Source organism: Apostichopus japonicus, chromosome 20 (assembly GCF_037975245.1).
Source record: "Apostichopus japonicus isolate 1M-3 chromosome 20, ASM3797524v1, whole genome shotgun sequence".
NCBI classification, from domain to species: domain Eukaryota; kingdom Metazoa; phylum Echinodermata; class Holothuroidea; order Aspidochirotida; family Stichopodidae; genus Apostichopus; species Apostichopus japonicus.
In genome coordinates, this window is record NC_092580.1 from 7,966,248 (window position 1) to 7,992,277 (window position 26,030).

A 26,030-nucleotide genomic window follows, 5' to 3' on the forward strand; every position below is an offset into this window, starting at 1 on the left:
TTCCCGAGCTTTTCTTCTGTGCATTCTCCCTTGTCTGTGTTTGTACCCGATTAATCTTCTGAAACACATTTTGAAGTATGTTTTCATTTTGGTTCTTTATTTTTTGCCTTTTTTTCTTCTTAGTGCTACTTTTTTCTCCTTTTTTTGCGCCGTGAATATTGGTCCGGCGAACCGCTCCGACGCCCCTAATTAAGCATTACCCTGGTAACATGAGATTCTCAGCTGTTCGAGGGAACATGTACGTGTGTAGGCCTACTATAGGGCCTATATGAATACTATGAGGGTGCATATATGTACTATATCAATACCGTGGGCGCAATAATACATTTTGTTGTTATAGGGCCAATGAAGCCTACAGTCAACTATTCTTGCTTTATAAAGACGGTTTATTTGAAAAGATCGCACTGCGTTTATGGTATAGGCGAGAAATGAAGCTAATAAGAGCCGTACATTCGCGATGATGCATGAATGTAGGCATGAAAATATTCTTATTCCTGGCATTTGGTGGGGGGGATATGGTGTATTACATCCCCTCCACCCATTTTCATGGGGGGGATATATCCCCCCATCCCCCCCAGGATCGCCGCCCATGCTTGCAATAATTGTCTGTCCATATGCCTATCTGTCTGTGTGCGTATGTGTGTGTGTGTCTCTCTCTTCTATTTGTGTTCTTGTATGTTTCTGAATCAGTGTTTGTGGTTGTAACTGTCCGTCTGTATGTACATATCTACCACCCTACCCATGTCAGTTTTTCTTGTATGTGTCTTCTTTGCCTTGTTCATTATCTTCCGCCTTTCCTCTTGTTTCAATGTCTGGTACGATTCAGAGAGAAAATTAAAATGGCAAGGAATTGAGTTTCCATAATTCTCCCACGATCCCTGATTAATATGACCTTATAAACTAATAGGCAAAGGATCGTTCTTCATATTTTAATGGAAGTATTTATCTTTGTATACAGCTACAGTTGAGTATCGTAGCGAGATATTTTATGTGAATGAGCTCGAGAACCAATTACGAGTTATGGTTTTCCTGAATCACTATCTCCAAGATGAAGTCGCAACATTATGTAAGTCACTTTACTTTAATTTAATTAGTACCCAAAGTCGAATCATATGTAAGCATATTTTCTCCAGAACATTTAATAAATTTAACAAGTAACACTTTTAGTGTTAAGATTTAAAACAATGACAAAGCCTACACCGACCACGGTTTCATAGCTCATGAAAATAGCTTCGCCATACCACATTTTCATTACAATAACATAGATGTAAAGCATAGAGCAGAATATACTTAAGGGCGGACTGCCCAAAATAAATGTGCCGCCATTACCAAACCGGGCAAGTTGTGAGCGTCGTCTGCTCACTGTTTACGTTCAACACACAGTAATGTTACCAACGTAGTAACAACTGACCAAACTGTCGTTAGTTGTTCGCAGAAGAATGCCCGAACCCTGCATTGCAGTCGGTTGCATCAACCGGAGAAAAAAAGGCAGTGGTATTTCTTTCGTTTCATAAGTAAGGATCTTAGCATAATGCCATGTGTGTGAAGTCTCGTCTAAGTTTAAAAAACATTGTCACGAGTTTAGACCAAGGGCTAGGGCCTAGGCTAGGCTATCCTAACTTCAGTGCTAGTTTTCGAGATCGCGCAGGCCAAGTTGTTATACATCGCCAAGCCTCAATACAACTGTGCACGCCTCATGCTGTCATACTCATACTAGAGTCATACTCATAGGTCCAGTTCAAAGTTGTAGGCTAGACGTGCCTTTTCAGAGTTCCTCGATCCCTCCATGGCCGTTTGTGCACGGAAAGGTTTCTCATGGAAAACCATGCAATTGCATCAAAGAGATCATCAGCTGAAAAAGACTATTCTGTTTATGCGTCAATAGGCTGCCCCCTCCCCCCCCTGTCTTTCCCAAAATATGGTAATTTTTTTTTTCAGAAATTATTGATGTTAATGTCTATATTAGGGCATATTTTTTTGCGCTCGACGGTGACTCTTGTTGTGGGCTGTAGAATGGGGATGAAATCGGGGCATGGAATTTTGGCTTTAGCACCCCACCCCCAATCCAAAAAGCTTGCTACACCCCTGAAGTAAATATATAACATTTTTATAACTATTGCTATTAAAAAAGAAAAGCAGTCACCATTTGCACATGGAGTTAACTTTTTTGTATGAAAGATCTTGAACGTGAAAAGTACACGCCTGGAATATTTCACGAAATGTTAATAATCAGCCGCAGTGATGTACCATAGTTTGTTTTTTGAAGCAAGGAAAGCCGCACTTTTCATATGAACTAAATGATAAATTTAAGAAAATTAAGATCTTGACCGTAAAGTGTACCTAATTACTCCTTGAAAATTTATATGTGTATCATTTTCTTGAAAATGTGGATTATCGGGAAATATGTAAGGCTATAGGCCTAGTAGTAGTATACTATAATTCCTTCAGTGGATCAAAAAATTTTACGTACATGGCACCATTCCATAACAGATTAAATTTTTGCAAAAATTTGTACGGATTTACTGACGCTAAGGTAAGATAAATGTAATTTTTTAATTTATGAGGGCTGTGGATCATTTCTCCTACTACTTATTTTGGCTTTTGAAAGAGAAAATGTAATTAGTATATCCCCCAAAGTTTTGTAGCTTAGGTCATACAGCTTGTACACACAAACGTGCACATTGTTGTGTTTTGCCAGGTTTGGTAATGGTTGACAGTTCCCCATGGGCGCACAGCAGCTTCGCGTTAGTGGTATTATGAGTCAACCCTCTAGTTCTTATATTCTGCTCTATGTGAAGCTGCCTACCCTACCACACTGTAGCAGATGTACGAAATCTAGCCTAATTTGCATATATATAATAATCGTGACTAACGCTATTATTTTCATAATGTGCTGAAGATACTTATCCGACTAATTAGGGATGTAGACTAATGATTTAATCCAATCTGATGGTAACCCAGATGTGAATATGAAATGCAGACAACAACTTCAAAACTTGATTGCAACAAAAAGTATTTCTTTCTCAATTAATTTCAATGAAACTAAACCAAATAATGTTTCATGTTTCTTTTTTAGCACTTACAAGCGAGGACATATCTACATCACAAGGTTTGGATTACATCGATTTTACTGCTACGGTAACATTCCAACCAATGACTACCAGTAGTTCCTTCGTAATCGATATTATTGATGACGATTTATTGGAAGCTACTGAGTCATTTAATGTGGTTGCATTCGACAGTTCCTACATCCTGTTTGACCCACAGCTGCCGTTGTTTGAAGTATTTATATATGATGATGACGTCAGTGAGTATCTCAACCTATTTAATAGAGAGATTTAAACAATACAATATGACGTCATAGTGATATGGTATCATAGAAGTATTTGAACGATTTTCAAATAAGTTGGACAATTGCTGAAATATACTTCACTGAACAGGATAAAATTGTGAAACGGTAGAAATTATAGAACTTGTTTACAATTTTGTTAACACTTTAACTGATCAGTCTATCATATTACATAGTTGCCCGTTCTTGTTTAAAGTAAATCTCTTAACATTTCAATGGTGCGTTGTCTCCATACCATAGGAAAGAATTTACATATGACATATTATTAGCATTACCGAACCTTTCTCTTTTCTGAAGAGGTAGTTACTAATTATGTCTTGTGTTTGCATTCTTATGTTAGTTGTAAATCAGTTACTTTGAAATGAACATATTTAAATTGATATGATTTGTTTTAGATGACAGCATAGGAAGCACATTTCACTTTTTTCTCTAGAATATTCCTACTAAATTCTTAACTTTCATATCTCAATTATAACTTCTCTGCATGGTACCATACATCTAGTAACATTGATAGGGGGGGGGGGACTTTCTTGAATTATTGCATTACTTTAATTTAAATTTTTTTTAAAGTTAATTTCACATTCTAAGTAAAATGTTAATTTGTTACAAATTAATATGTCATCCACAGCACATATCGAGCTTACATCGACGGTGAGTAGCTTAACAGAAGGTCCTGGTGTGGATAATAGAACCATCATAACAGTAGAATCTTCTAAGCAGGTTCAAATAGGATACCAATCTATCATTGTTGGTAAGAATAATGTATGAAACAGTCTAACAATTCCTTATAAATGCAACCTAACATGAATGATATATATGTGTTACTATAAACATGTGGAACAATTAGTAACATGATTATAGCATTGCTGTTAGCATAACAGGACTGTATCCTTGCCAGGGAGTTCATTGTTACCGTTCATTTTTTTTCTTCCAACATCAGAAATTTTATGATAATTTTAAGACATTCTGGAGTTTAATATTCCAAGGAGTAATGCCGTCACATGCAACTGTTATATTATGTGTTAACAATGGCAATCAGGGAATATAGTTTTAAGTACTAGGTTCTTGTATCTTTAATAATCAAAAGCACTCACACTGGTTACTCATTTGACTCTAAACTGAGAAACTCGGACACTGGCACTCGGATCCTATGAGGCAGTACTCATTCTATGATAATTGGTACTCAGAACCTATAGTACTGCAGGGATATTATAATTACTCCACTATAACACGTGGATTATGGTGATTATTATATTTAATCAATTCCATTGTGATATGTAAGAATGTCTGTAAGAAACAGTCCCATTCTATCTGGCTTTCTCCTTCTCAAAATCAACATTCAAGAAAGCGATTTTTTTACAAAGCTTGTCTTAATATCCTTAACTCAGGTCTGGATCTTAGCTTGACGGCTGGGATTCCAAATGTTTGTGGTGGGTTTGTTCCGACCTCTAACTTCATGATGGAATCCTATCAGCTGACCATACCACCTGGTCAACAATCCGCTTCAACTTTACTGTCCTTGCTGGATGATGACATCATTGAAGTTCGTGGATGTATCGTGATATCTATTTCATCTGTATCCTGGGGAAGCGGCCGAGAAGGCCTACAGCAGACGACCAGCGCCAGGACGCCCTTCGTGATTGTTGTACAGGACGATGACACAGGTTACTTATCACTTATACCTCAGAATTTTCAAACTAAAAAAACCAAAAACGTGGTAAAAAAAAATCTACTTTACTGATGGTGTCTGTGTTCCTTTACATAAAGATGATAAAAAAAAATAGAAAAATCAACTTTAGAGGTTGCTGGGCAGTAATATGTTGGAACATGTACCAACATTGGTTTACTACTAGCATAGTTTGGGGCTATAGCTGCGTTCTAATGTTACAAGGTATTATATTAGTGTGACTAACATGTATGGGCAGATCTTTCTTGCTTTGTAATTAATGTTAAATGTTAATGTATCCACTTCTTGGGCTAATTTGCGAACATTTTAATCATCATCATTGACAAGATGTGTTATATAAAACTGGTTAATTAAATAAGGGGGATAAAATAATAATTTAGCCTTGAAATTGTTTCTTTTATTTTTATATTAAAATTGACTTTGCACAACTAAACTATCAGGACCATACAGCTACAGTATAGGCCAATAAGTAACCATTATAATGGTACAGATATATATGCCAAGATGGATCTTCAACTCAGTTTAAATTTGTCATTGTCTAATGCGCATGATGGAGTGTAATGAAGATAACTGAGATACAGAACTGGATGAACAAAAAAAAAAATGAAAAATTGATAAGAACTTAACTATATTTCCATCTTTGATTCTAGGTCTTGATAGAGACATTTTAAGTTGATACTACTGTAGGTAATATAATTGAAACTTCAACCTTTTTTCAAATCCACAAACAGCTTCTGTTACTCTTAGCCAAAGTGAAGTAAGCTTGGCAGAAGGCAACGTTGGCGCTCTTACAGCCGCTGTCTCCCTTAACATACAGGGATTAAATATCAGCTTATGTAAGTATGTTTATCATTTGTAGCACTAGCTAACCTCACTTAAACGTACACAAAATATGTATCAAAGGAATCATCAGTGATGTCATAATGACATCATTTTGGTAAGTTTAATAACCATAGCTGATAATTAAAGATATTCATTCACTGTGACATTTTATGTTTTTTAACCGAATGTTAGATTGATATGTTTCAATTTATATACCAAATTTTAGGTTGGAAAAGGTGTCGGGATCCACCTTAAAGTAGGGATTGATTATAATCAACTGTTTTGATTTGTGGAATCTTTGTGGATAGGGTCATTATGTTTCTCTTGGCTACTTTTTTGGGGGGGGTGTCGGGGGTGGAAGGAGGGCAGGCAAGGAAGGGGTGGGGGTGACGGACAGTCTACATCATTGAATTAAAGAATTATTATCAAGTTAAGGGGTGGTATGTCATATCTTTACTTGAGAAATTAAATAATATTTATCTTCACAGTCTTTCCTCACTCAAGCCAGAGATTTCAAATTCCAAACGTTGTACAGCTGTCTAAAGATTCCCTTTCTGCCGAGCTACCAGTAACGGCATTAGATAATGATGTGGTGGATGGGCCTGATGTATCAGCTATTGATGTTGTAATGAGGATTGATTCATTTCTGATGCCAACAACAAGCGTTCAAGTCAGGAACGACTTCTACAGGAGAGTAACTTTACAGACACCACAACTGACCATCAGAATTACAGACAACGATATAGGTAAATTAAACAAAATCGTGGAGTAGATCAGCCTAGGTAGTTATAGATGTTGAAGATGAAATTGAAGTTGAAGTTCTAGGAAATGTTGAAGTTTGGGTTGATGTTGATGTTGAATATGAATTTGCATTCAAAAGAGAGGTGGGAAGTTGATGCTGATGTTGAAGATGAAGGAAACATTTAGGTGACTTGACGTCATAAACCACTGACGAATGGAGTCAAATTAAGGAATGAAGAAGTGACTTTCTGCGTCGTGAAAATTTCTAATGCTTTGTGTTAGTATATCAATACCAATAGAGTTGTGTGAATTAAACCGTTTAATTTCATTTCCATATTAGCTGGCAGATCTATAATACATGATGCTGACTTGTTTTGGCTTCTTAAAGGCATTGAAGACTCGCCCCAAACCGCGTGCGGCCATCTGAAAAAGTTAACTTTCTGTTGCTTGCAAGTGACGCTTTGTTAGTGTCGCTACAAAATGCAGACAGTACAGTAATGAAAAGTGTTACCTTGTTATCTTTAGCTGGACCTGAGATGTCCATCGCTGTATCGTTTATACACTGTGCTGTGGGTATTGACCGCAGCTGTATGTACTGACTGTACACTAGTGTCTAATTACCGATGGTAGCAAGCTGTGTGTGTATTTTCTGGGATCGATGGTGGTGTCTAACATTTCTGTAACACCTCATTCGAAACTAGGTCAGATTACCGGCATGAGACGTTTCTTTTTGCGCGAGTCTTCACACCCTTTAATTCTTTTTCTTCTTGTTCTTCTTCTTCTGTTCATCTCAGCGATTGTGACAATCGCAAAAACTCGTGTCAATCTAACAGAAGGCAGCTCGGAAAGTCTTATGATTTCATCTTCACAGCTGATATCAGCATTCGATCTCGTTTTATGTAAGTTTATTAATACTTACTTATTGCATTACCAAGGGAAATACGTCTTACGGTGGGAAGACGGGGGGGAGTGGGAGTGATGCGGGATCTTCCTTATTTATTACTTAAAGTGTTTAATTCCTTTTTTTCATATAGTATTTTATTTGTTGCTATTGGGTAACACGGAAAATCATAAAATAAGTAATCTTTTGGGAGAGGATCTGGGCCGACATCTGAGACATGGACATGTAGACCCTTTCTGATCTTTTAATATGACCATAAAATGTAAAAACTTATATTTCACGGGAGAAGGTACATCTTTAAGTTTTGCGGCCCGCGGAGGTTGGGTGAAAAATTTTCTCCGTGGCCCACAAGCTCACTATCGTGCCCATCTCTGTGTGAGGATACGCAGGAATAAATAGGCAGGAGAGAGTGCTGATTTCTACCACCGCTTGTTCTGGTGGCTGAGGGGTTTATTACTTCTTCTCTCACATAGCATGGTTGAGATTATATTATATGATTACGTAACAAAAAGGACGGTGCAGCACCTTCAGGTAACTTTCCTGAAAGATAATAAAAAGAGAAACAAAACATAAAAATAAAGTCACTTAAAATTGTGTACCAGACTAACTCTACTCTCTGTGACCCAATTAGGCTGGTTTCCACACTGTCTGAATAGCTACAATGACAAGGGTAGAACTGGGAGCACCACTACACTTAACACATAATAGTAATAATGATGAGATTGCGACATTTAAATCTCGGCACGTCTGCCTTACAATCTCTCTGTCCATTTATGGGCAGAGCATTACACTTATAAAACAATAACACAACTTATCTACTCAATTACATCTCAACCAGTTCCCAGTACACAGAACGTGTAACTTATTACAGAGTACATCGTTTAACAACTAATTGTGGTTACCACAGCAGCGAGAGACATTTTGTCCAAAACCAATATCAACAGAGGTGAATTTAATCTTAATCAGTGCTGGATAACACATAAAGTGGTGAATATAGAAAGAAAATACCTTAATGAATAATTAGATAATGTTACTCAAGCTCACTTGGGTGGCTTGCCTATTACGTACACATATATTCAACGATGACATGGGCGCAGCCATCTTGTTTGTTATGAGAGGGCGCTCTATCGGAATATAGTACGAAAATACTTTATACACACTTAGTAATTCACCGTAAGGCACGCTTAGCCTAGACAATGAAACACACGAATAACACGATTCCCTCGAATACAACAATAACAAGGCATGTGAACTTATAATAACATATTTTTAAGAGTACAGAACTTACTAAGCCCTTGAAAATACTCAAAATGAACTTGAATACCATCGTGATGCATTCTCGAAACAATAAACCTAGGCCTAATACACAATATCACGATAGGCTAACCCACGCTGAGAATAGGTCCACGTTGTACAAACTAAAATACAATTTGTGAGTCACAAACTCACTTATACTTCCCTATACTAACATGAGCAAAAGCTTAAATATAATATACATATAATTACCTCAATTACTTCTTAAAAAGCGACATCTTCAGCAATAAACTCTACATTTCTAAAGAGCGTAATATTTGTTTCGTGTTCGTTGTAATGATAATGTGACAATGGGTACAGCAACGAACGCCGAAAGGGACAGATGTGCAACCAACACATGGCTCCCTGTGGGATGCACTACATCTGGTATAACTGATTAATATTCTTCACTTTAACAGCATTTGATGACTCCAACGCCAAATTTCCGATTGAAAGCGTAAGAATGTTGAGTGGAACCCTTTTTGCCTACGCAGAGATTACGTCAACAGACAATGACGTCGTAGACGGTCCTATGACATCATCATTCACCATCAGCCTTTCAATCGAGCCTACCAGTACGTCAACACGCGTCGAGATTGTCAATGACGTAAACCAGAGAGTATCATTGCAAACTCCGAATCTGACTGTCGTCATAGAAGACGATGACATTGGTAAATATTACTCCTCCACTCCTGTCTCAACCTGTCGACACTCTACATACAGTACACTTCATTCTACCTAGCTTATAACAGTTAATAACATTTTGCACAATGGTAAAAATTGGTAAGTTTTATTGAAAGCTAGAAACTTGCATCAAAAAGTGATTATTAGACTTCTTAATGGTGACTTACAGCAATGAATTATTGTAATATATATGACTGACTATTCCAAATAATTAAAATCAGTGCAGATTGCATTATAGTACCATTTAATATTATTGGAAATTTCCCATTTTAACAGCTTAGCATTAAACAATAAGACCAGACTGAAAAGGGGATCGTAAACACGAACGCTGGATTTAAGGAGCATTCCTTATGTTAATATTCAATTAAGTTGCATTTCTGAAAGATAGATCTCCTTAAAGATTAAATTGATGACAACGTCAGCTCCTGAGCGCAGGCCTAAATGTTAATGCGCATGATTCGTTTTAAAAATGCCAAATAACTCAACCTAAACATTTTCAAAACTTCATATAAATTTAACAACAGATCACATTGAGATGATGTCATTGAACAAACGTTTGTTCTTGACAAATTTGTATTGCATTGTAAACTTGTTATTTGAGGTCATAAAAGTCTGTTTTTTTTTTATTACTGAGGTTTGTGCTGCATCTGAAGAAGTGGCCTAATGGTCTATGTATTAGAATTAATATAGTCATGTCACTTGATGATGAATTTAAAAGGGTCATTTCTCAAAAATTAAAATGTTATAGAAATATGACCTGCGCTGACAGCAGTTTGTTTTCATTGTTCATGATCTACAAAATATAAAAATTAATTTTGTACCTTCACGACATCCTATCCTACATAATATATTTGTCTTACCTTTTTTTCTTATAATTTAACAGCCATGAATTTAACAGCCCTTATACATTCTACATTTACTTTACAGCATTGCTATCATTTACAATATTACGGGTTGCTGCCATCGAATCCCAGGGGAGTGTTATATTACCCTTCTCCCTGTCAAGGGAAGTCTCACCACAAATAAGACCAGACAACATAGGTAATATTCATCAAGAATCTCTCTCTCTTAATTAGTCCTTGTAAGACAATGAAAGGCTTATAATGAGAAACCATAAATATTTCCAAACCTCTAGACATTTCTGCAGTGCCTGAGTAAAGTTAGTTCTTGGTTCCCTATTCCGGAAAATAGAGATTTTGCAAAACTTTTCACAAGCAACACACTGTCACAATTTTTGTCAGGCTGTTAATATAGTTTCTTAAAATTAATAAATATACTGGCATTAAGGTTACTAACTGCAATGTATTCGTTGTTCCATGTGATCATATGTAAAATAACAATATGAAAATACATAAACAATAAGATGTTACCTCCTGATAGCACTATGATATCACAAATGGGAAAAAGGCCCCTTCCAAACATGGACTTGCAGTAATCCATACCTTGCAATGTAAGGAGGGGGGGGGGGGCGGAGGATGGGATGCAGTGGCGTAGCTAGAGTATCTCAGGCCCTTGGTTCAAGAGCTGGGAACCCAGTTCCCCACTAAATTTAAACAGCGTTTGACGCAACATGTAAAAAATAAATAAAAACATAAATTTCTGTCTATCTGTCATTCTTCAATGCAGTTTGTGATTGGTTGGGGGCCCTGGTGCAATGAATTGCCTGAAATGCATATTGCTACCACTCGAAGGAAGGGGATCGTAGTCATGTGTATCTATAAAATTTGCCCTTTGAAACTTCTTTAAATTTTTTGGGAACATTTTAAGACTTAAAAATGTTCGCTTGACAGTTTAGGTTTTGCTTGCTTGCTTATTTATTTTGTTTGTTTGTTTATTCCCTTTTGTTTTACTGCCTGTAGTTGTTCTCACTCGAGACGGTGGGGCCACTTCTTCTATAGACTTTGTACATGATTCCGACCCTGCTCGATTCTCAGTCAGCAGTGAAACGGAAGGAGAGGTTGAAATTCTAATTATACCTGATGATCTCCAAGAGGACGATGAGACCTTTCAAGTTTATTTTGGAGAAGATCAACAATGGGAGGGAATAATCATCAATCAACTATCATCATCTGTTGAAGTTCTTATTATCGATGACGACACAATGGGTAAGATTTCTATCCTCGTTGCAAAAATTACTACCTCTCGTGTACCACATAACTTGTTTCCCCTTTCATGTACCCCTGTTCATATGCCCCACCTCATGCACCCTCCTTCATGTACCATATTAAATGTTTCCCTTTCGACACATTCGCTTTCATGTAAATATTTCATTCCCCCCCCTCCTTCATTTATCCCTTTCTTATACCACATTTCGTGTTTCCCTCTCCATGTAACCCTCTGCCACATACACCTTTCAATGATGTGCCCCTTCCATGTACCCCTTTTGCATGTCATGTGTCATCATGTATCCCCCTCTCATGTACCTCTCAGCTGTAACAGGCTGCTTTCATGTATTTATCATTGTTTCTTCAGTTCCGTTGTCTGTGAATGTTACCAGGATCATAACAGAAGAATCCTCACAGCTAGTCAACATCCTATTCTGGACAAGCAAACCTCACGATGAAAATCTCAGCTTTGGTGAGTTACTTGATCTTAATTTGCTTGGAATTGATTTTGTTTGACTTTAGCTTTTATTCACATTGTTCCTTCACATCAACTGCTACAATAATTTTCCCCAATGGTTTCTCCTTCTTTGGTGCAGACTTAATAACTGAAGATGGTAGTGCCAAGGCACAGGAGGATTACATCTTAAATATTACAAGAGTAACCATTGAAGCTGGGGATACCTATGTGGACATCCCTATTTATATCATTGATGATGACCTCAATGAAGACACTGAAGAGTTTGTTGTTAGAGCCGTGAATCCATCTGGTGCACTAAGAGTGAGTCCTGGCCGTGATAGAACAACTGTGGTGATTCAAGATAACGACAAACTAAAGAATGGTAACAACAATAGGGAAGGCTGATCCAGGGGGTAAAGGGGTTGGGTGGAGAGGGGAGGCTGGGCCAGGGGGGGTTGGGTGGTGGGGAGAAGGCTGGGCCAGGAGGGTTGGGTGGATGGGAGAAGGCTGGGCTATAGGGGGTGAGGGGATTGGGTGCATGGAGAGGAGAAGGCTGGGCTAGGGGGTTTGGTGGAGGGGAGAAGGCTGGGCTAGGGGGGTGAGGGGATTGGGTGGAGGAGGGGAAAGCAAGGATGAACTGAGACAAGACAATAAAGCTGTAGTGTTGGACGATGACAAACTAAACAATTGTAAATGTTCTGAGAGGTACAAGAATGATGAGGTGGGTCATCCAGGAGAATGAGAGAGGAAACAATGGGAGAGGGGAGGTGAGGGGGAGTTCAAGAAAACACAATGAGCTGGGAGCTAATAGCTAGTAGTATGTAATGTAAGGCGATGATACACAACTGCAAAAAAAACAAGTATGAAGAACAATGAAACAATGGTAACTCTGTTAGATCTGCGCAGTGATGTAATTGCAAGACCGGGTTGAAAAAGCCATAACAGAGGTAAGGAGAGGGGGAGGGATGGGGTGGTCGGAAGGGAATAATCACAGATTTTCATGGAGTGATATTTTTACATATGCAAGATATAAAAATCTCAAAATCCGACATATGCTGGAACCAGATGAATTTTTTCTTACTTTATATATTCAATCTTCAGGATTTTACGTATCAATGGCTAAGTCCTCCATAGAGGTCTCCGAAGCAGATAACATCGTCAGTATACCGATAGTCTATGGAAAGGGACTTAATCCCAACGACACATTCAATCTCAGTGAGTTCTTTCTTGTTTCTTCAAAATGTCTCTATAATGTTACCACTTTTATCATGGCCATATAGGTATGACTTATTTTAAGTTTTTTCTTTTATCTATACCAAAATCAGTTTCACCTACTCCAATTTTGACATCATAGGGTTGGGTGTCTTGAGAACTACGTAATCTGTCAGGGATATCACGATTAGCGACTAATTAGAAGTAAATATTTCTTGCCGTCAGTTTTCTTGATTTAACACAAACCACGAAGCTGCCAGGTATCAATCAGGAAATAAGAGCTGCGTTTCTACTGAACATTCGCAGTTTATTTGAAAGTTAAAGTTGAATGAAGATTCTACATAAACGCAATGACTAAATTTCAGGACAAAATTAAAGTCACAATGATGAAGACTATGAGAAGATATTGCTACAAATTGAAATGAATGGATTTACTTGGCTCCTCTCTTACCTGTCTCCCTCAACATCTGCACTTTTCTCATCTACCTAAGCTACTATTGGAACATATCAGCATTGCACCCTCACTTTCTGGGAACTGCCCACTCACTGTCTGTGCACTGCAGCCCACTCACTCTCTGGGCTCCACTCACTCACTCTCTAAGCACCACCCACTAAACTTTCTGGGCACCGCCCACTCACTCTCTGGGCACTGCCCACTCATTGTCTGTACACTGCCCACTCACTCTCTGGGCACCATGCACCCACTACACTTTCTGGGCATCGCCCACTCACTCTCTGAGCACCACCTACTCAATTCTCCTTCCGAATCTCCCATTCTGAAGACAACGTATTTCTTGCAACGGGAATATTTCAACGTTTACCACTTATTTTGACTGTTTAAGGTTTATACAAAAATAAGATTATCACATCTTTATGAATAACCAGGAATTTTGCTTTTATTCGTATCATTTTCTTTCCTAAACAGGATTCACAACTCGAGATAAGACAGCTAGGCAAACTCTTGATTTTGCGTTGATCTCGGATTTTATTTTGGCGCCGGAGCAATCCTTTATAAATATCAGAATTCTACAAGATGATATTTTAGAGGGAGATGAATCTTTTCAAGTCAACTTGACATTTACGGATCCTTTAGATCTGCTGCTGATTAACATGTCGACCACGGTTAAGATACTTGATGACGACAATGGTATGTAAACTGTGCTGCACGGCGACTACATCGTGTATTTCAATGACTACGTGCCATGTTATCTGATGACTTACTTTTAAGAATTGAACCCCAAACGTTTCATGATATTTTACATATCTATATGACATTTAATTTCAGGTGAACCTGTATACAATGGTAGATGAAGCACAAATGTCAATTTATGCCCAAAAAATCCCAAGTTTGTCCCTCTAAATAAGTTATTAAAATCGATTATTAAAAAGAGATTAACCACATGAAGAAAGCACTTCCAGCCAAAGTTTTTGTTTTCTTTCTTTTGGGGGGGAGGGGAGAGGGGAGGGGGGATTTGGAATCGAAAAAGAAGAGGCTAGGCAACCCTTTGTTTCTGTTGGACCAGTTGTACTGATACAACCCCAAATACAATCTATTGCATATTTGATATGTTTTTTTTGCAGCCTGCGTGAGAATAATGGATGCTTCTGTTAACGAAACTCGCGTGGAGGTGGATATTTTCATACAGTTAGAAAGCATTGCTTCTACGGACATTTCAGTAGGTAAGATATTACAATAAAGGGTGCATATATATATCGATATGGCCTATATAGTTCGAGGTGGCACAAATTTATGTTCCGTTGCTTCAGACTTTATGCTATGGTTGTATCATGATTAAAATACCACACATCTCACCCATTTCCCCCAGGCGTGGATTCAGGCGGGGTGCTTGTACACTCCCCCACCCCCCTCCCAACCATATCTCAATAGATTTCCGATCAATGTTTCCATTGCACTGAGAGGTTTTTGTTTGTCATAAAGTGTTCTTCTTTAATCACAGATATAACCATAGAGTCAGGAACAGCAGTCCTTGGTGAGGATTTTCGTGAATTGAGTTCCACTTCATTGGTTATTCCAGCCTCCCAGAGGCAAGTCACCGGTTTCGTATCCATCATTGATGATGAAATTCGTGAAATCGATGAATCTTTCATGGTTAGGGCGACAAGTGTCACCAGTCCAGCAAGAATATGTTTTGGTGTCTCCTCGGCTACCATTACCATTTTGGCCAACGACCCAGGTAAAGAATTTTTGATCTAATTGATTAGAGATAAACTTGTATGTTACAGGTGGCATCAAACAATGCTACTGCATCACTGATCCATTCACTGCACCCTATACCTGCAGTCAGTGTGGTAGGAATTAAGCTTTCAAAAAGTGAGGGACATACAACCGATATGGACTTCGGGTCTAAGCCAGCAATACGTAAGCTATTTAGCTGTTACAGTTGCCTAGATTGGACTTACAAAATATCCTGCGCCCCCTCCCCCCCACCCCACCGCACTTTGAAAAATGGGGGGTGTGTACCCCTGTTCCTAAGACTATGCCATTACAGCACATGGTTACAATACCTATAGACAAGTGCTACTTGTTTCTTATCGTTTCAAAATAGTTATAAACCAGAAATATAGGGGCAAACTTCCAGTGATCTTGCTATATAAAATAGTTGACTTTCAGACAAGAAGGGAGATTTATTCCAAGGCTAACCGTTTTCATCAATCAGCCTTAGAGCGTACAGCTGTGATGCTTCTTCCTGTCTCTGTCTTTAAATTTAATCTAATTCTGGTAGAATTGAGTCAAGTGACTAACTATACTGCAAGTGACTGTTGTCTGCTATGTAAGATCACATTTGCTTGTTACAAAATTTGAAGAAAAAGAAAATTGGTTAAGAATCAATCCATTTGTCATATGTTGCTGATTTGAAGATAAGGAAACCATTTTGTATGTCCCCATTCTTCTCCCCACCCTACCATTTCCCCAACCCCTCCTCCCTCCTCTATATCTTTATATTCATTCACATTGCTTTTTTCATGATCTGTTTCTTGTAGGGCCGGTTTTAGTTTTCTGTCCTAGCGACACCATCTACTCTACAGTCGATATGCACACACCCGTCGTGGTCAAGTGGGTTCCTGCAATATTTGACAAGGGGCAGGACCTAATCGCAAACTATTCTGGGTTTTCGAAATTGGAAACGGTTTTGTTACCAGAAGAGTCTAAGCTGATTGAGATGACCGCAACAGATGTTCACAGTAGGACCACAGTATGCTCCTTTATTGTACGTGTGGAATTGCGCCCAGCCAAAGGTAATATTAAAGAGACATAGTGTATAGCTAAGAATAGGACCACTATGTGCTCCTTCAATGCACACAGGTAATATTAAAGCCTCATGTTCTGCATAACATGTACATAACTATTTTTCTAACTAAACAATTAATAAATAAGTTGTCGCAATTCAGTTGAACTAGCACACTATTCTGTTCTATAAAGAACACTATAATTGAAGCGTTACATCTTCAGCGCTCACAAAATAGCGTGCAATGAGCTGTTGGCTATTCCAGTCACGTGACGACGATAACAGCAGTCCAGTGTTTAGTGGTTATATATATCCTTTGATCATCAGTTCTGCAATTTAATTCTTCGCAGATCTAGTGGTGTACAACATTTCGGCGATGTTATCAGACGATGGGCAGAGCAGCTCAAGGTCAGGTTTCCAGACCTGGGTAGGTTGATGTTTACATTTAAAGAAAAGGATAGTAAAGCAAATTAGCATGAACCAACATTAAAATGTTATAGCTTGATTCACCACTGCTATGTAGTGGAATATCTACAGGACAGGCTAGTCTATGTGGGTGGGGAGGGGGATAGCAGGTTATTGTCGCAGTTCATACAGAGAGTGTCCCCATGTATATAACTCTCTCAAGTATTAAGGGAGCAAATTATATCGTTAGAGAATATTACAGCAGGGGAGTGGTATAAACAATGATATTACAACTTACATAATCACCAGTGCGTTCGTTATTATGATAATGCTTTATTTTACCATTATGTGGAAGATATTATTTTGTTACTTTTCTGTATTTTGTTTTCCTTGTATGTGCGTGCGTGCGTGTGTGTGTGTGTGTTTTATTACTGTTTTAATTATTTCATAAAGAATGGTATTGAATTGTTTATTGCCTACATGTAGATCTTTTTAAATAATTGCATAATATCACATATTTTGGGGTTGGGATGGAGGGGATTGTGGAGAAGAGGATGGGTGGGAGAAGAGGAGGGGGTGGGGAGAAGAGGAGGGGTTGGGAGAAGAGGAGGGGTTGGGAGAAGAGGAGGGGAAGGAGAGTAAGGGGAGGGGGGGGGGTTGAGAGGTCAATTAGACCAACAGAAACGTTTTTCTATAGTCATTGCAAATATTGAATATTTTGTGTTATTTTGGGCTAAATTTGACACCATAAGATTAATAATAGATTGAAAATAGTAAACAGGTAGCGATGATTTTACAAATTTCTTTATCTGACACAGTTCAGTGTCATTTTTTTCTGTATCGTTTGAGGCATTACGAATGACGAACAACTCATTATCGAAAGCAGTATACTTGATAGGAATCAAATTTGTCTCTTACAGCTAACCAATAACTATCGAAGAGGAAGATGTAGGCAAGATTTTGCGGGAGTGCAAGTCACCGAGTTCCCGACCGAGGGAGGAAGTCTTGTAAGCTATTATCTGTTCCTTGAAAAATCTACTGAATGTTGCCTGCAAGAAATTCTCAAGGATTTTAACGATGATGTTGATGATACTAACTCTTTAATCATACCCGATGACCATCAAGCTGGTACGTATGATTGACTATACACCTCTCTCTCTCTTACCTGTGTCCATGCTACATTTCGAACCCCCCCCCCCCATTCTACCATATCCTATCCAAATTGACATCATTTTTTAGCATTGCGATTGTTAAATCCGACAATATTAGCAGGTTTAGTTCTTTGCAGTAGTAGAAATTGTGGAGAGGAGGGAAGTGGGTACCGGTGTAGGATGTGGGTCAATTGGGGTGCATTACTAGAATGTTATCAATTTGGTTAGGTGAAGAAAGATTAGAATGCAGTTGTCATATGGAGACCGGTAAGTGAATCCCCGTTCATAGCTACCAAAACATGACAAGTGTTGGAGTACCTCTGAACCTGCAGTGTTCATGACGTGAATTTTGGACAGATGAAACAAATTTTGTAGCAATATACATTATTAACCCCAGTCCCCCCCCACCCTCCCCAGCCCCCCTCTTTATATACAGATACTTCCAATGGCCATAAGAATATAATAATTTGTGACACAATAAATGTTTCTAGCACCACCTCTTGTCAAATTTTAAATTTTACCATCTCCCCATCCTTTCTATATACGACTAACATGTGACCATATTCTCTTAAATTTGATGCAATTTTGTTCATTTTTTTTTACAGATGTTCTCTTTTACCGCCTTAGCATGACGATGGAGGTCGAAGCTGGTTTTGACACAAATGCTTACATAGACACTTCAACAACTGAGTACAGGGAACTGCGTGACGGTATGATCGGTCAGGTAAGCGACAAAATAAATAAATAATAGAAGAGGAAGTTTCCAAAGAGCACCCTTAGAAAAGGATATATATATATATATATGTATATATATATATATTTAATGTATATCTATTGTAATATTATAAGGAAAAAGCAGAGAAATAAGATATGACCATAATTGACAAATAAGGAGTATTATTTTAGAAAATATATTGAAATTTTTGGTCCCCCTGGGACGTTCGTCAGCAATATTTGGCAGTCGAATGAAAAGTGCAAAATGTAACCCAATGAAAGTATGATGCTAGATAAGTGTATTAAGTGGCAATGATGGAATTAGAACCAAATAAACCATGACTATACAGGAAGCGGATTAAGGAGCAAAGAACGGATTACATATGTTTGTAGAACTGATAGTTGTTAAGGGGTGTCAAGTCATAATTGTTGAGGCCGGGGATGTGAGACTTAATTAGAGACTTAATCAGAGACTTAATCAAATATGTAAAAACGAAAATAGGCCTATATACACTTTCACTTCTGTCAACATAGTGCATTGCTACATATACGCATTTGGCCAAGAAATAAGGATGTCTCTATTTATATTTTTAACAGCTGAATGAATTAATTACTATGAATAAGATATTAAATTTTCATAATTCTGTTCCTTTGTTTCACAGCTTAATTCTAATTTAAGTTCAAACGAGGGGTTTCTTGGAGTCTGTTTGCGCCAGCTTTCGGCAGGTTCCATTTTGTCAATTTTATCTGTTGAAATGTCACCTCATTCGTCGGTGGAGTTTACTGCCATACAAACACAGTTGTCGTCATTTGCGTCTACGTCACTAACCCTACCCAGAGGCATCATTCGCCCTGAAGAACGAAGGGTCCAACTCACAGGTGATTTCACCGCTCTGATAATCAATTTTTCTTTCTTATTTCATTTCTCATATTAAAGGGACATTCTGATGACCAATTGCAGCTGGTTGCTTCGCAAAATGGCTGGAAATTTTCTGCATCTTCACTATAGGAGATATCACATTCTCATAGCATATTTGTTTTTTCATATAATTTGGGGATATTTTGTAAATACATCTGGCATTCTTCGAGGGACTGGGATGTCATCAGGGCATTTTCAACTGTAAATATCTTTGTTTTTCTCTGTGATATTGAAATCATTTTTCTCCACGGAGGAAGATTAAATATTTGTATAGAAGAGATGCATCGATGATGAAGTTTTGACAGCTAATCAAACATTCTAAATTGATCAGGTTCACAGGGATAAATCAACGAGAGGATATTACTCCAATAAAGCATTTGTAAAATATCTGACCAGATGGCATTCTTCCTATTGTCCACCTATTGTCCACCTATTGTCATCCACTTCCCGGAGTAAGGGAAGGTTTAACTAATAAACACAATTTCCATTCAATCAACGACATCTTGTGTTATAGAGACAATATATTGAGATAGGGTTTCAACTAATAATATCAAATATATTTATCTTCCACACAAGTGTCATGTTGTATGCCATCTCTTAGAAAATTTACCTTTGGGGAAAATTTACTTCAACAAATTTATGCAAATAGCAGTGAAATTACCTTAGTTTAATTTGTTGTTGTTTAATATGACCCTATGATATGTATGCAAAATATATACCAATGAGATACGGTAATGGCTTAAGTAGATGGAACCTACCTATGGTAACCAGTATCCTGACGGGGGGTGGGGGGATCGTTAAAGAACAGGTCCCCGGCATATGATTAAACTGGAGACCCATAAATATATGAAGGGGAGGGAGTGTCCAGGTAAATAGGAATGAAGAATGATGCATAATTAATGAGGACAGGTGACATCATTTTTCTCAGCGCCCGACCATGACACTCTGCCAACCCGTCCATTCAGTTTTGGTTTAATCTTGTTGTTTGTTTAGTTTTTGATTGTTATTGATAATTGTAACATGTCTTATTATCCTCCTCCTCCTCTTGTTTCTTATTTCATCACAGAGATTTGTGATGGAACATGCAGAGGAAACGGAATTTGTTTTGTACCAGCTGGAGGATATGTTGCAAACTACAGGTATTCTAAATCTTTTTGACCTAGCTCCATTTTTGGTTCCATGATGGAGGCAGCAGTCACCAATATGATTGTGATGGCGTATGTGTGCGTGCGTTTGTTTTGTATTCTGACCGAGGACTTGAACAAAAGAATTTCAGGTCCTCGGTTGTGATTTCTCAGTAAAGAATCACCACGTCCTCGGAAGAATTCTATTGTATGGGGTATTGTTAAGGTTAGGGTACATGGATTTGAACAATGGAAAATACAATGGGGTCCTCGGTCGGAATGTTATACAAACATGTGTGTGCGTGCATGTATGTAACACCTGCTTGTCAACTGTAACTCAAAATGGTATGTGCAAGTTCCATATTATTGAGTGCAAGAACTCGGTTCTGTGAAACTCAAACGTCATTTGTTGTTTTTTTAATTTCTGTGCTGTTATTTTCCCATCTATGCTGTTATTTTCACATCTATGCTGTTATTTTCACATCTATGCTGTTATTTTCACATCTATGCTGTTATTTTCACATCTATGCTGTTATTTTCACATCTATGCTGTTATTTTCACATCTATGCTGTTATTTTCAGATGTCATGCTGGTTTTACGGGTATTCGGTGTTGTGAGCGGGGTGAGCATTATTATTTTTCAGTTCTATTTCACCTGTTCCTTTGATGAACTCTTCGTCATATGTTCATACTCTAGTTGTATTTGATTGATTAAACTGGACGGTTCAGTTTGCATCGAAACTCAAATGGAGTTTATAAAACAATTTTAGAAGGAGTCATTTTTCTTTCGTTTGACTCTAAAGGATTTGATTGTTTGTAAAGGTTACTTTCTTCCCCCCCCCCTATTCATTTCATGTTGTTTTATTTTTTTTTTATAGACAGTGATTATTGCTTGAGTGGACAACAGGCTGTGGGAGACTATCCTGACGTGCAGTTTCCTGTTGGGTTGGTTGGAGAGGAAATATTTACACTAGAACCCAACCCTTGCACTCTTAATCAAACGGATGATGATACAAAGGACGGAGAAGGTAATAGTCACAAGATTGCTAAAGCTTTGATTTTGTTTTGACAGGGAAGGGAGGTGAGAGGAGGGGATGATGTGGACAGGGAGGTGAGAGGAGGGGATGTGGACAGGGAAGGGAGGGAGGGGGGTTGGGAATAGAGAGTAGAATGAACATTTAATGGAAAATAATATTAAGGGATGATTAAGCAATATTCTATTACCATTAAATCTATATCTTGATATTCCACATGATAATCAATTGTTTGGCCCTTATTAGCATCTATAACATTTTATCGGCCTTCTAATTGATTCATGATTAGAAGAAAGATAGATTGTCCCCTTTCTTGGCGAGTCATTGCCGAAAGTAAAAGGTGTCTTTGCAATTGTAATGGCGTATGTATTTGCATGTAGTATGATTGAGTGGGTATGCAGTATGATGCCCAAGCTTGTTAACACGATAACTCATAAAGACAAGAACCCCATTAAAATTGGTTCAGGTCAAAGGTCATTAGAGGTCAACAGAGGTCAAAGTCTGAAAACCTTGTAAACACGATATAACTCAAAAGTACATGATGGTTGAAGGTTTATAGTTGATTTGTAGATTACCCTTGGTGATTACAAGAATTTTACTAAACTTGATGGATGTGTCAAAGGTCATTTGAGGTCGACAGAGGTCAATTTCTGTAGTGAAGCTTCGATGAACTTTGTACATGATAGGTGGATTCGCAGCATTGGTGCAAGAACTGCAGCCTTGCAGATCATGTGAAGTCAATATTAGTCAACATTTCAATATGTTGTTCTAAGTGAACTTTACTGTATAATGTTTTCATACCAAATATAACAAGGAGTCACCAAGCTAGTTGGCTTTCTCTTCTTTTAAAAACAGAAACCTTACAGATACTCTACTCCAATTGTGTCAGGACACCCAACAATCCCGTCTGGAATGAAACTGGAATCAACTGTAATGCGACTTTAAATGAATATTTATCATATTTACAGGTGAGTTTGAATGATCACATATATCAAACACACTGAGTTATCCTTGCTATCCCCCCCCCCACCCACCCACCTGCATTACCAACTTTTATAGACACCAGTATCTATGCTCAATAAACTCTTGGTAACAAAAGTGGGATAATTTTAATAAATTTTTATGGTTCATATTATTTTCAGACCCGAACTATTGACGAGGATAACATTGCCGACATCAGCGAACAACTCGCGAACGCGTCTGTAAAATTGGATAATGAGGGCGGTATGGCAGAATTGACAAAGTTAGCCCAATTGATAGGAGATATAACGAATATCACAGGCCCTAAAGATCCTGCGGTGAGTTTAAAACAAAGGTCATTGATTGGTATTGGCCCAACTAATTTGCTAGAAAATCAGATATTGGTCACCCATGCTCAAAATTCAATCAGCATTATACACTAGCTAATTCAAACGTTGTTCCCCACACTGATTGTTCATCGTCTATTTAAACAACCCTTAATGTCTGGGCAGATAGTATTGTTGGCTTGGGTAAAATAACGCCCTGACCCTTATATGCAAATTAGGCTATGTACATTTGCTTTGAAAAGCTGTTACAGGCTAGTTATGTGAAGTTGTCCAAGGCAAAATACAATCCTTCAAATACAGCATTGACTTCAAGTAAATATGTATTCTGTCAAACGCCTCACATTAACTAACCCCCCCCCCCCCCCCTCTTTCCCACTCCACCTTACTGTGTTCACATGGGACATAGAAAGAGGAATGATCCAACACTTTTTTAAATATTTTAGGTAAGCCGAGAATGTAGTTGGTTTGCAGGTTGTGGGAAGGTTTCTTGATTCTTTTGTAACTTTGTCCATTCATCCTACTACTTTTCTTACAAATAACCTCTCCGCGATTTGGTTAGCTTTCATCTTTCCCAAGTTTGTTGTTGCAGCCATCCAATACCATGAACTATATAATCATTGTTTGCTTTTTCGCCATACTTCTCCAGGTGGTGGATAGCTTGGCTGTGACGATCAGTAATATTATCTCCGTCGACCAACAAATTCTGGACGACTTAAACCAACAGGGCATGTTAAGCGTCATCGCTCAGGCTTTCGAACAAGTTCTAAACGAGGTTATAGTCAACAATGAAACGGGAACCTATTCCCAGGGCACCGAAAATATAGCCACGATGGTAAGAATTTATCAAAAGCATCGACTACAGTAGTAGGTTTGAAAATGACATTTGCAAATGTGTCTAGGGAATACATTCTTTGGAAAGTGTTTTGTGGTATGAAATAGTGTCGGTAATCTGTTTGGTATCTATAAATAGCATTTATAAATTTGGGATTATTTTCCAAATTTGAGAGAATTTGTTGATGCTTTTTAAACTAATCGTATTTTAAGGTATGAGAAAGGAATTGAAGAGGGTTTTACAAATAGCTGCTTAGCAACATGGAATATAGTGTTGTCTTCCCTATAACATTACTAATGTTTCAATGTATGTGCTATGGTTATATCCCTTGAAGAGAATGTTTTACTATACCTGTCACGTCCAGTCCTTTAAAAACACAAACTTGTTATATACTTGTCATGTTCCTGTTATGTACTTGTTATGTACCTAGCTAGCTGTTCATACTTGTTATGTACTTGGTGAGTACCTGTTATATACATGTTTGTATGCAGTTACTATGTACTGACCTGTTATATATGTGTTATGTACTTGTTATATACGTACACAATACTTACATACTTACATCATATACAAATCAGGAAAATATTTGTCACTCGTAATTGAGCATGCGATGACATTAACAAGGGGCTGTATGCGATCTCACAAAGAAAAACATAAATTAAGCTGACATATTTGGAGGCACTTCACTGAATCTGCAGCCAGCCATAAACATTACAACATATACTGCCGTAGTGATCATTTTAAGCCCATCATTTCTTTTGCTGATGGTCTCAGGGTGTATTAATTACAACAGGTTTTTAAGGGTCGTATCACAGAGTGGTCGTTATCTTTTCCATCTTTTTTTTCTTCAGGTAGTAGAAGGAGATCCCTCCATGCTCATAGATTTTAGTGTCGGAACGTTCCCGGCGGATTTCGAGAATAGTAACGACACAGCATTTGAGATGATACAACAACTAAATGCATCTGAAGTCAACCAGAAAATTCCCGGAAACGCCACAAATGTGTTCCTCTTTCCGCCTGAGCTTCAGGACCAGCTGACTTCTGACACCGCAAGAGTCGCTTTTGCTGTTTACCGAACACCTTCCTTGTTTTCTTCAAGACATTATAATCAGATTAATAACGAACAAACTGATTACAATCGAAGAGTGAAGAGGAGATACGGACCAAATACAAGAGTGGTATCAACCACTGTCATGTCTGGGGACCAAATCATTCGTGAATGGGGTGATGGCAGTACCACCTTCAGACAATGGTACAGGGTGTTAAACGTGAGTTCTACCTGATATGTAATAGGTCGACCACTGTCATGTCTGGGGACCAAACCATTCGTGAATGGGGTGATGGCAATACCACCTTCAGACAATGGTACAGGGTGTTAAACGTGAGTTCTACCTGATATGTAATAGGTCGACCACTGTCATGTCTGGGGACCAAACCATTCGTGAATGGGGTGATGGCAATACCACCTTCAGACAATGGTACAGGGTGTTAAACGTGAGTTCTACCTGATATGTAATAGGTCGACCACTGTCATGTCTGGGGACCAAACCATTCGTGAATGGGGTGATGGCAATACCACCTTCAGACAATGGTACAGGGTATTAAACGTGAGTTCTACCTGATATGTAATAGGTCGACCACTGTCATGTCTGGGGACCAAACCATTCGTGAATGGGGTGATGGCAATACCACCTTCAGACAATGGTACAGGGTGTTAAACGTGAGTTCTACCTGATATGTAATAGGTCGACCACTGTCATGTCTGGGGACCAAACCATTCGTGAATGGGGTGATGGCAGTACCACCTTCAGACAATGGTACAGGGTGTTAAACGTGAGTTCTACCTGATATGTAATAGGTCGACCACTGTCATGTCTGGGGACCAAACCATTCGTGAATGGGGTGATGGCAATACCACCTTCAGACAACGGTACAGGGTGTTGAACGTGAGTTCTACCTGATATGTAATAGGTCGACCACTGTCATGTCTGGGGACCAAACCATTCGTGAATGGGGTGATGGCAGTACCACCTTCAGACAATGGT

General features: G+C 38.3%; 1 protein-coding gene across 1 annotated transcript in view; it reads left to right on the forward strand.

Moving 5' to 3' along the window:
- LOC139962133 (uncharacterized) overlaps nt 1-26,030 on the forward strand; it is a 45,041-nt gene that overhangs the window by 11,269 nt on the left and 7,742 nt on the right. The window contains exons 5-32 of the mRNA XM_071962056.1: nt 959-1,066; nt 3,077-3,307; nt 3,978-4,100; nt 4,738-5,013; nt 5,768-5,872; nt 6,347-6,604; nt 7,394-7,498; nt 9,213-9,464; nt 10,405-10,518; nt 11,337-11,582; nt 11,950-12,054; nt 12,179-12,421; nt 13,141-13,254; nt 14,177-14,398; nt 14,833-14,931; nt 15,210-15,446; nt 16,255-16,509; nt 16,850-16,926; nt 17,825-18,032; nt 18,661-18,779; nt 19,432-19,648; nt 20,755-20,827; nt 21,395-21,435; nt 21,691-21,840; nt 22,702-22,814; nt 22,989-23,144; nt 23,800-23,985; nt 24,837-25,253. Coding sequence (XP_071818157.1) covers nt 959-1,066; nt 3,077-3,307; nt 3,978-4,100; nt 4,738-5,013; nt 5,768-5,872; nt 6,347-6,604; nt 7,394-7,498; nt 9,213-9,464; nt 10,405-10,518; nt 11,337-11,582; nt 11,950-12,054; nt 12,179-12,421; nt 13,141-13,254; nt 14,177-14,398; nt 14,833-14,931; nt 15,210-15,446; nt 16,255-16,509; nt 16,850-16,926; nt 17,825-18,032; nt 18,661-18,779; nt 19,432-19,648; nt 20,755-20,827; nt 21,395-21,435; nt 21,691-21,840; nt 22,702-22,814; nt 22,989-23,144; nt 23,800-23,985; nt 24,837-25,253 — 4,850 coding nt within the window. The remainder of the gene's footprint in view (nt 1-958; nt 1,067-3,076; nt 3,308-3,977; nt 4,101-4,737; nt 5,014-5,767; nt 5,873-6,346; nt 6,605-7,393; nt 7,499-9,212; nt 9,465-10,404; nt 10,519-11,336; nt 11,583-11,949; nt 12,055-12,178; nt 12,422-13,140; nt 13,255-14,176; nt 14,399-14,832; nt 14,932-15,209; nt 15,447-16,254; nt 16,510-16,849; nt 16,927-17,824; nt 18,033-18,660; nt 18,780-19,431; nt 19,649-20,754; nt 20,828-21,394; nt 21,436-21,690; nt 21,841-22,701; nt 22,815-22,988; nt 23,145-23,799; nt 23,986-24,836; nt 25,254-26,030) is intronic.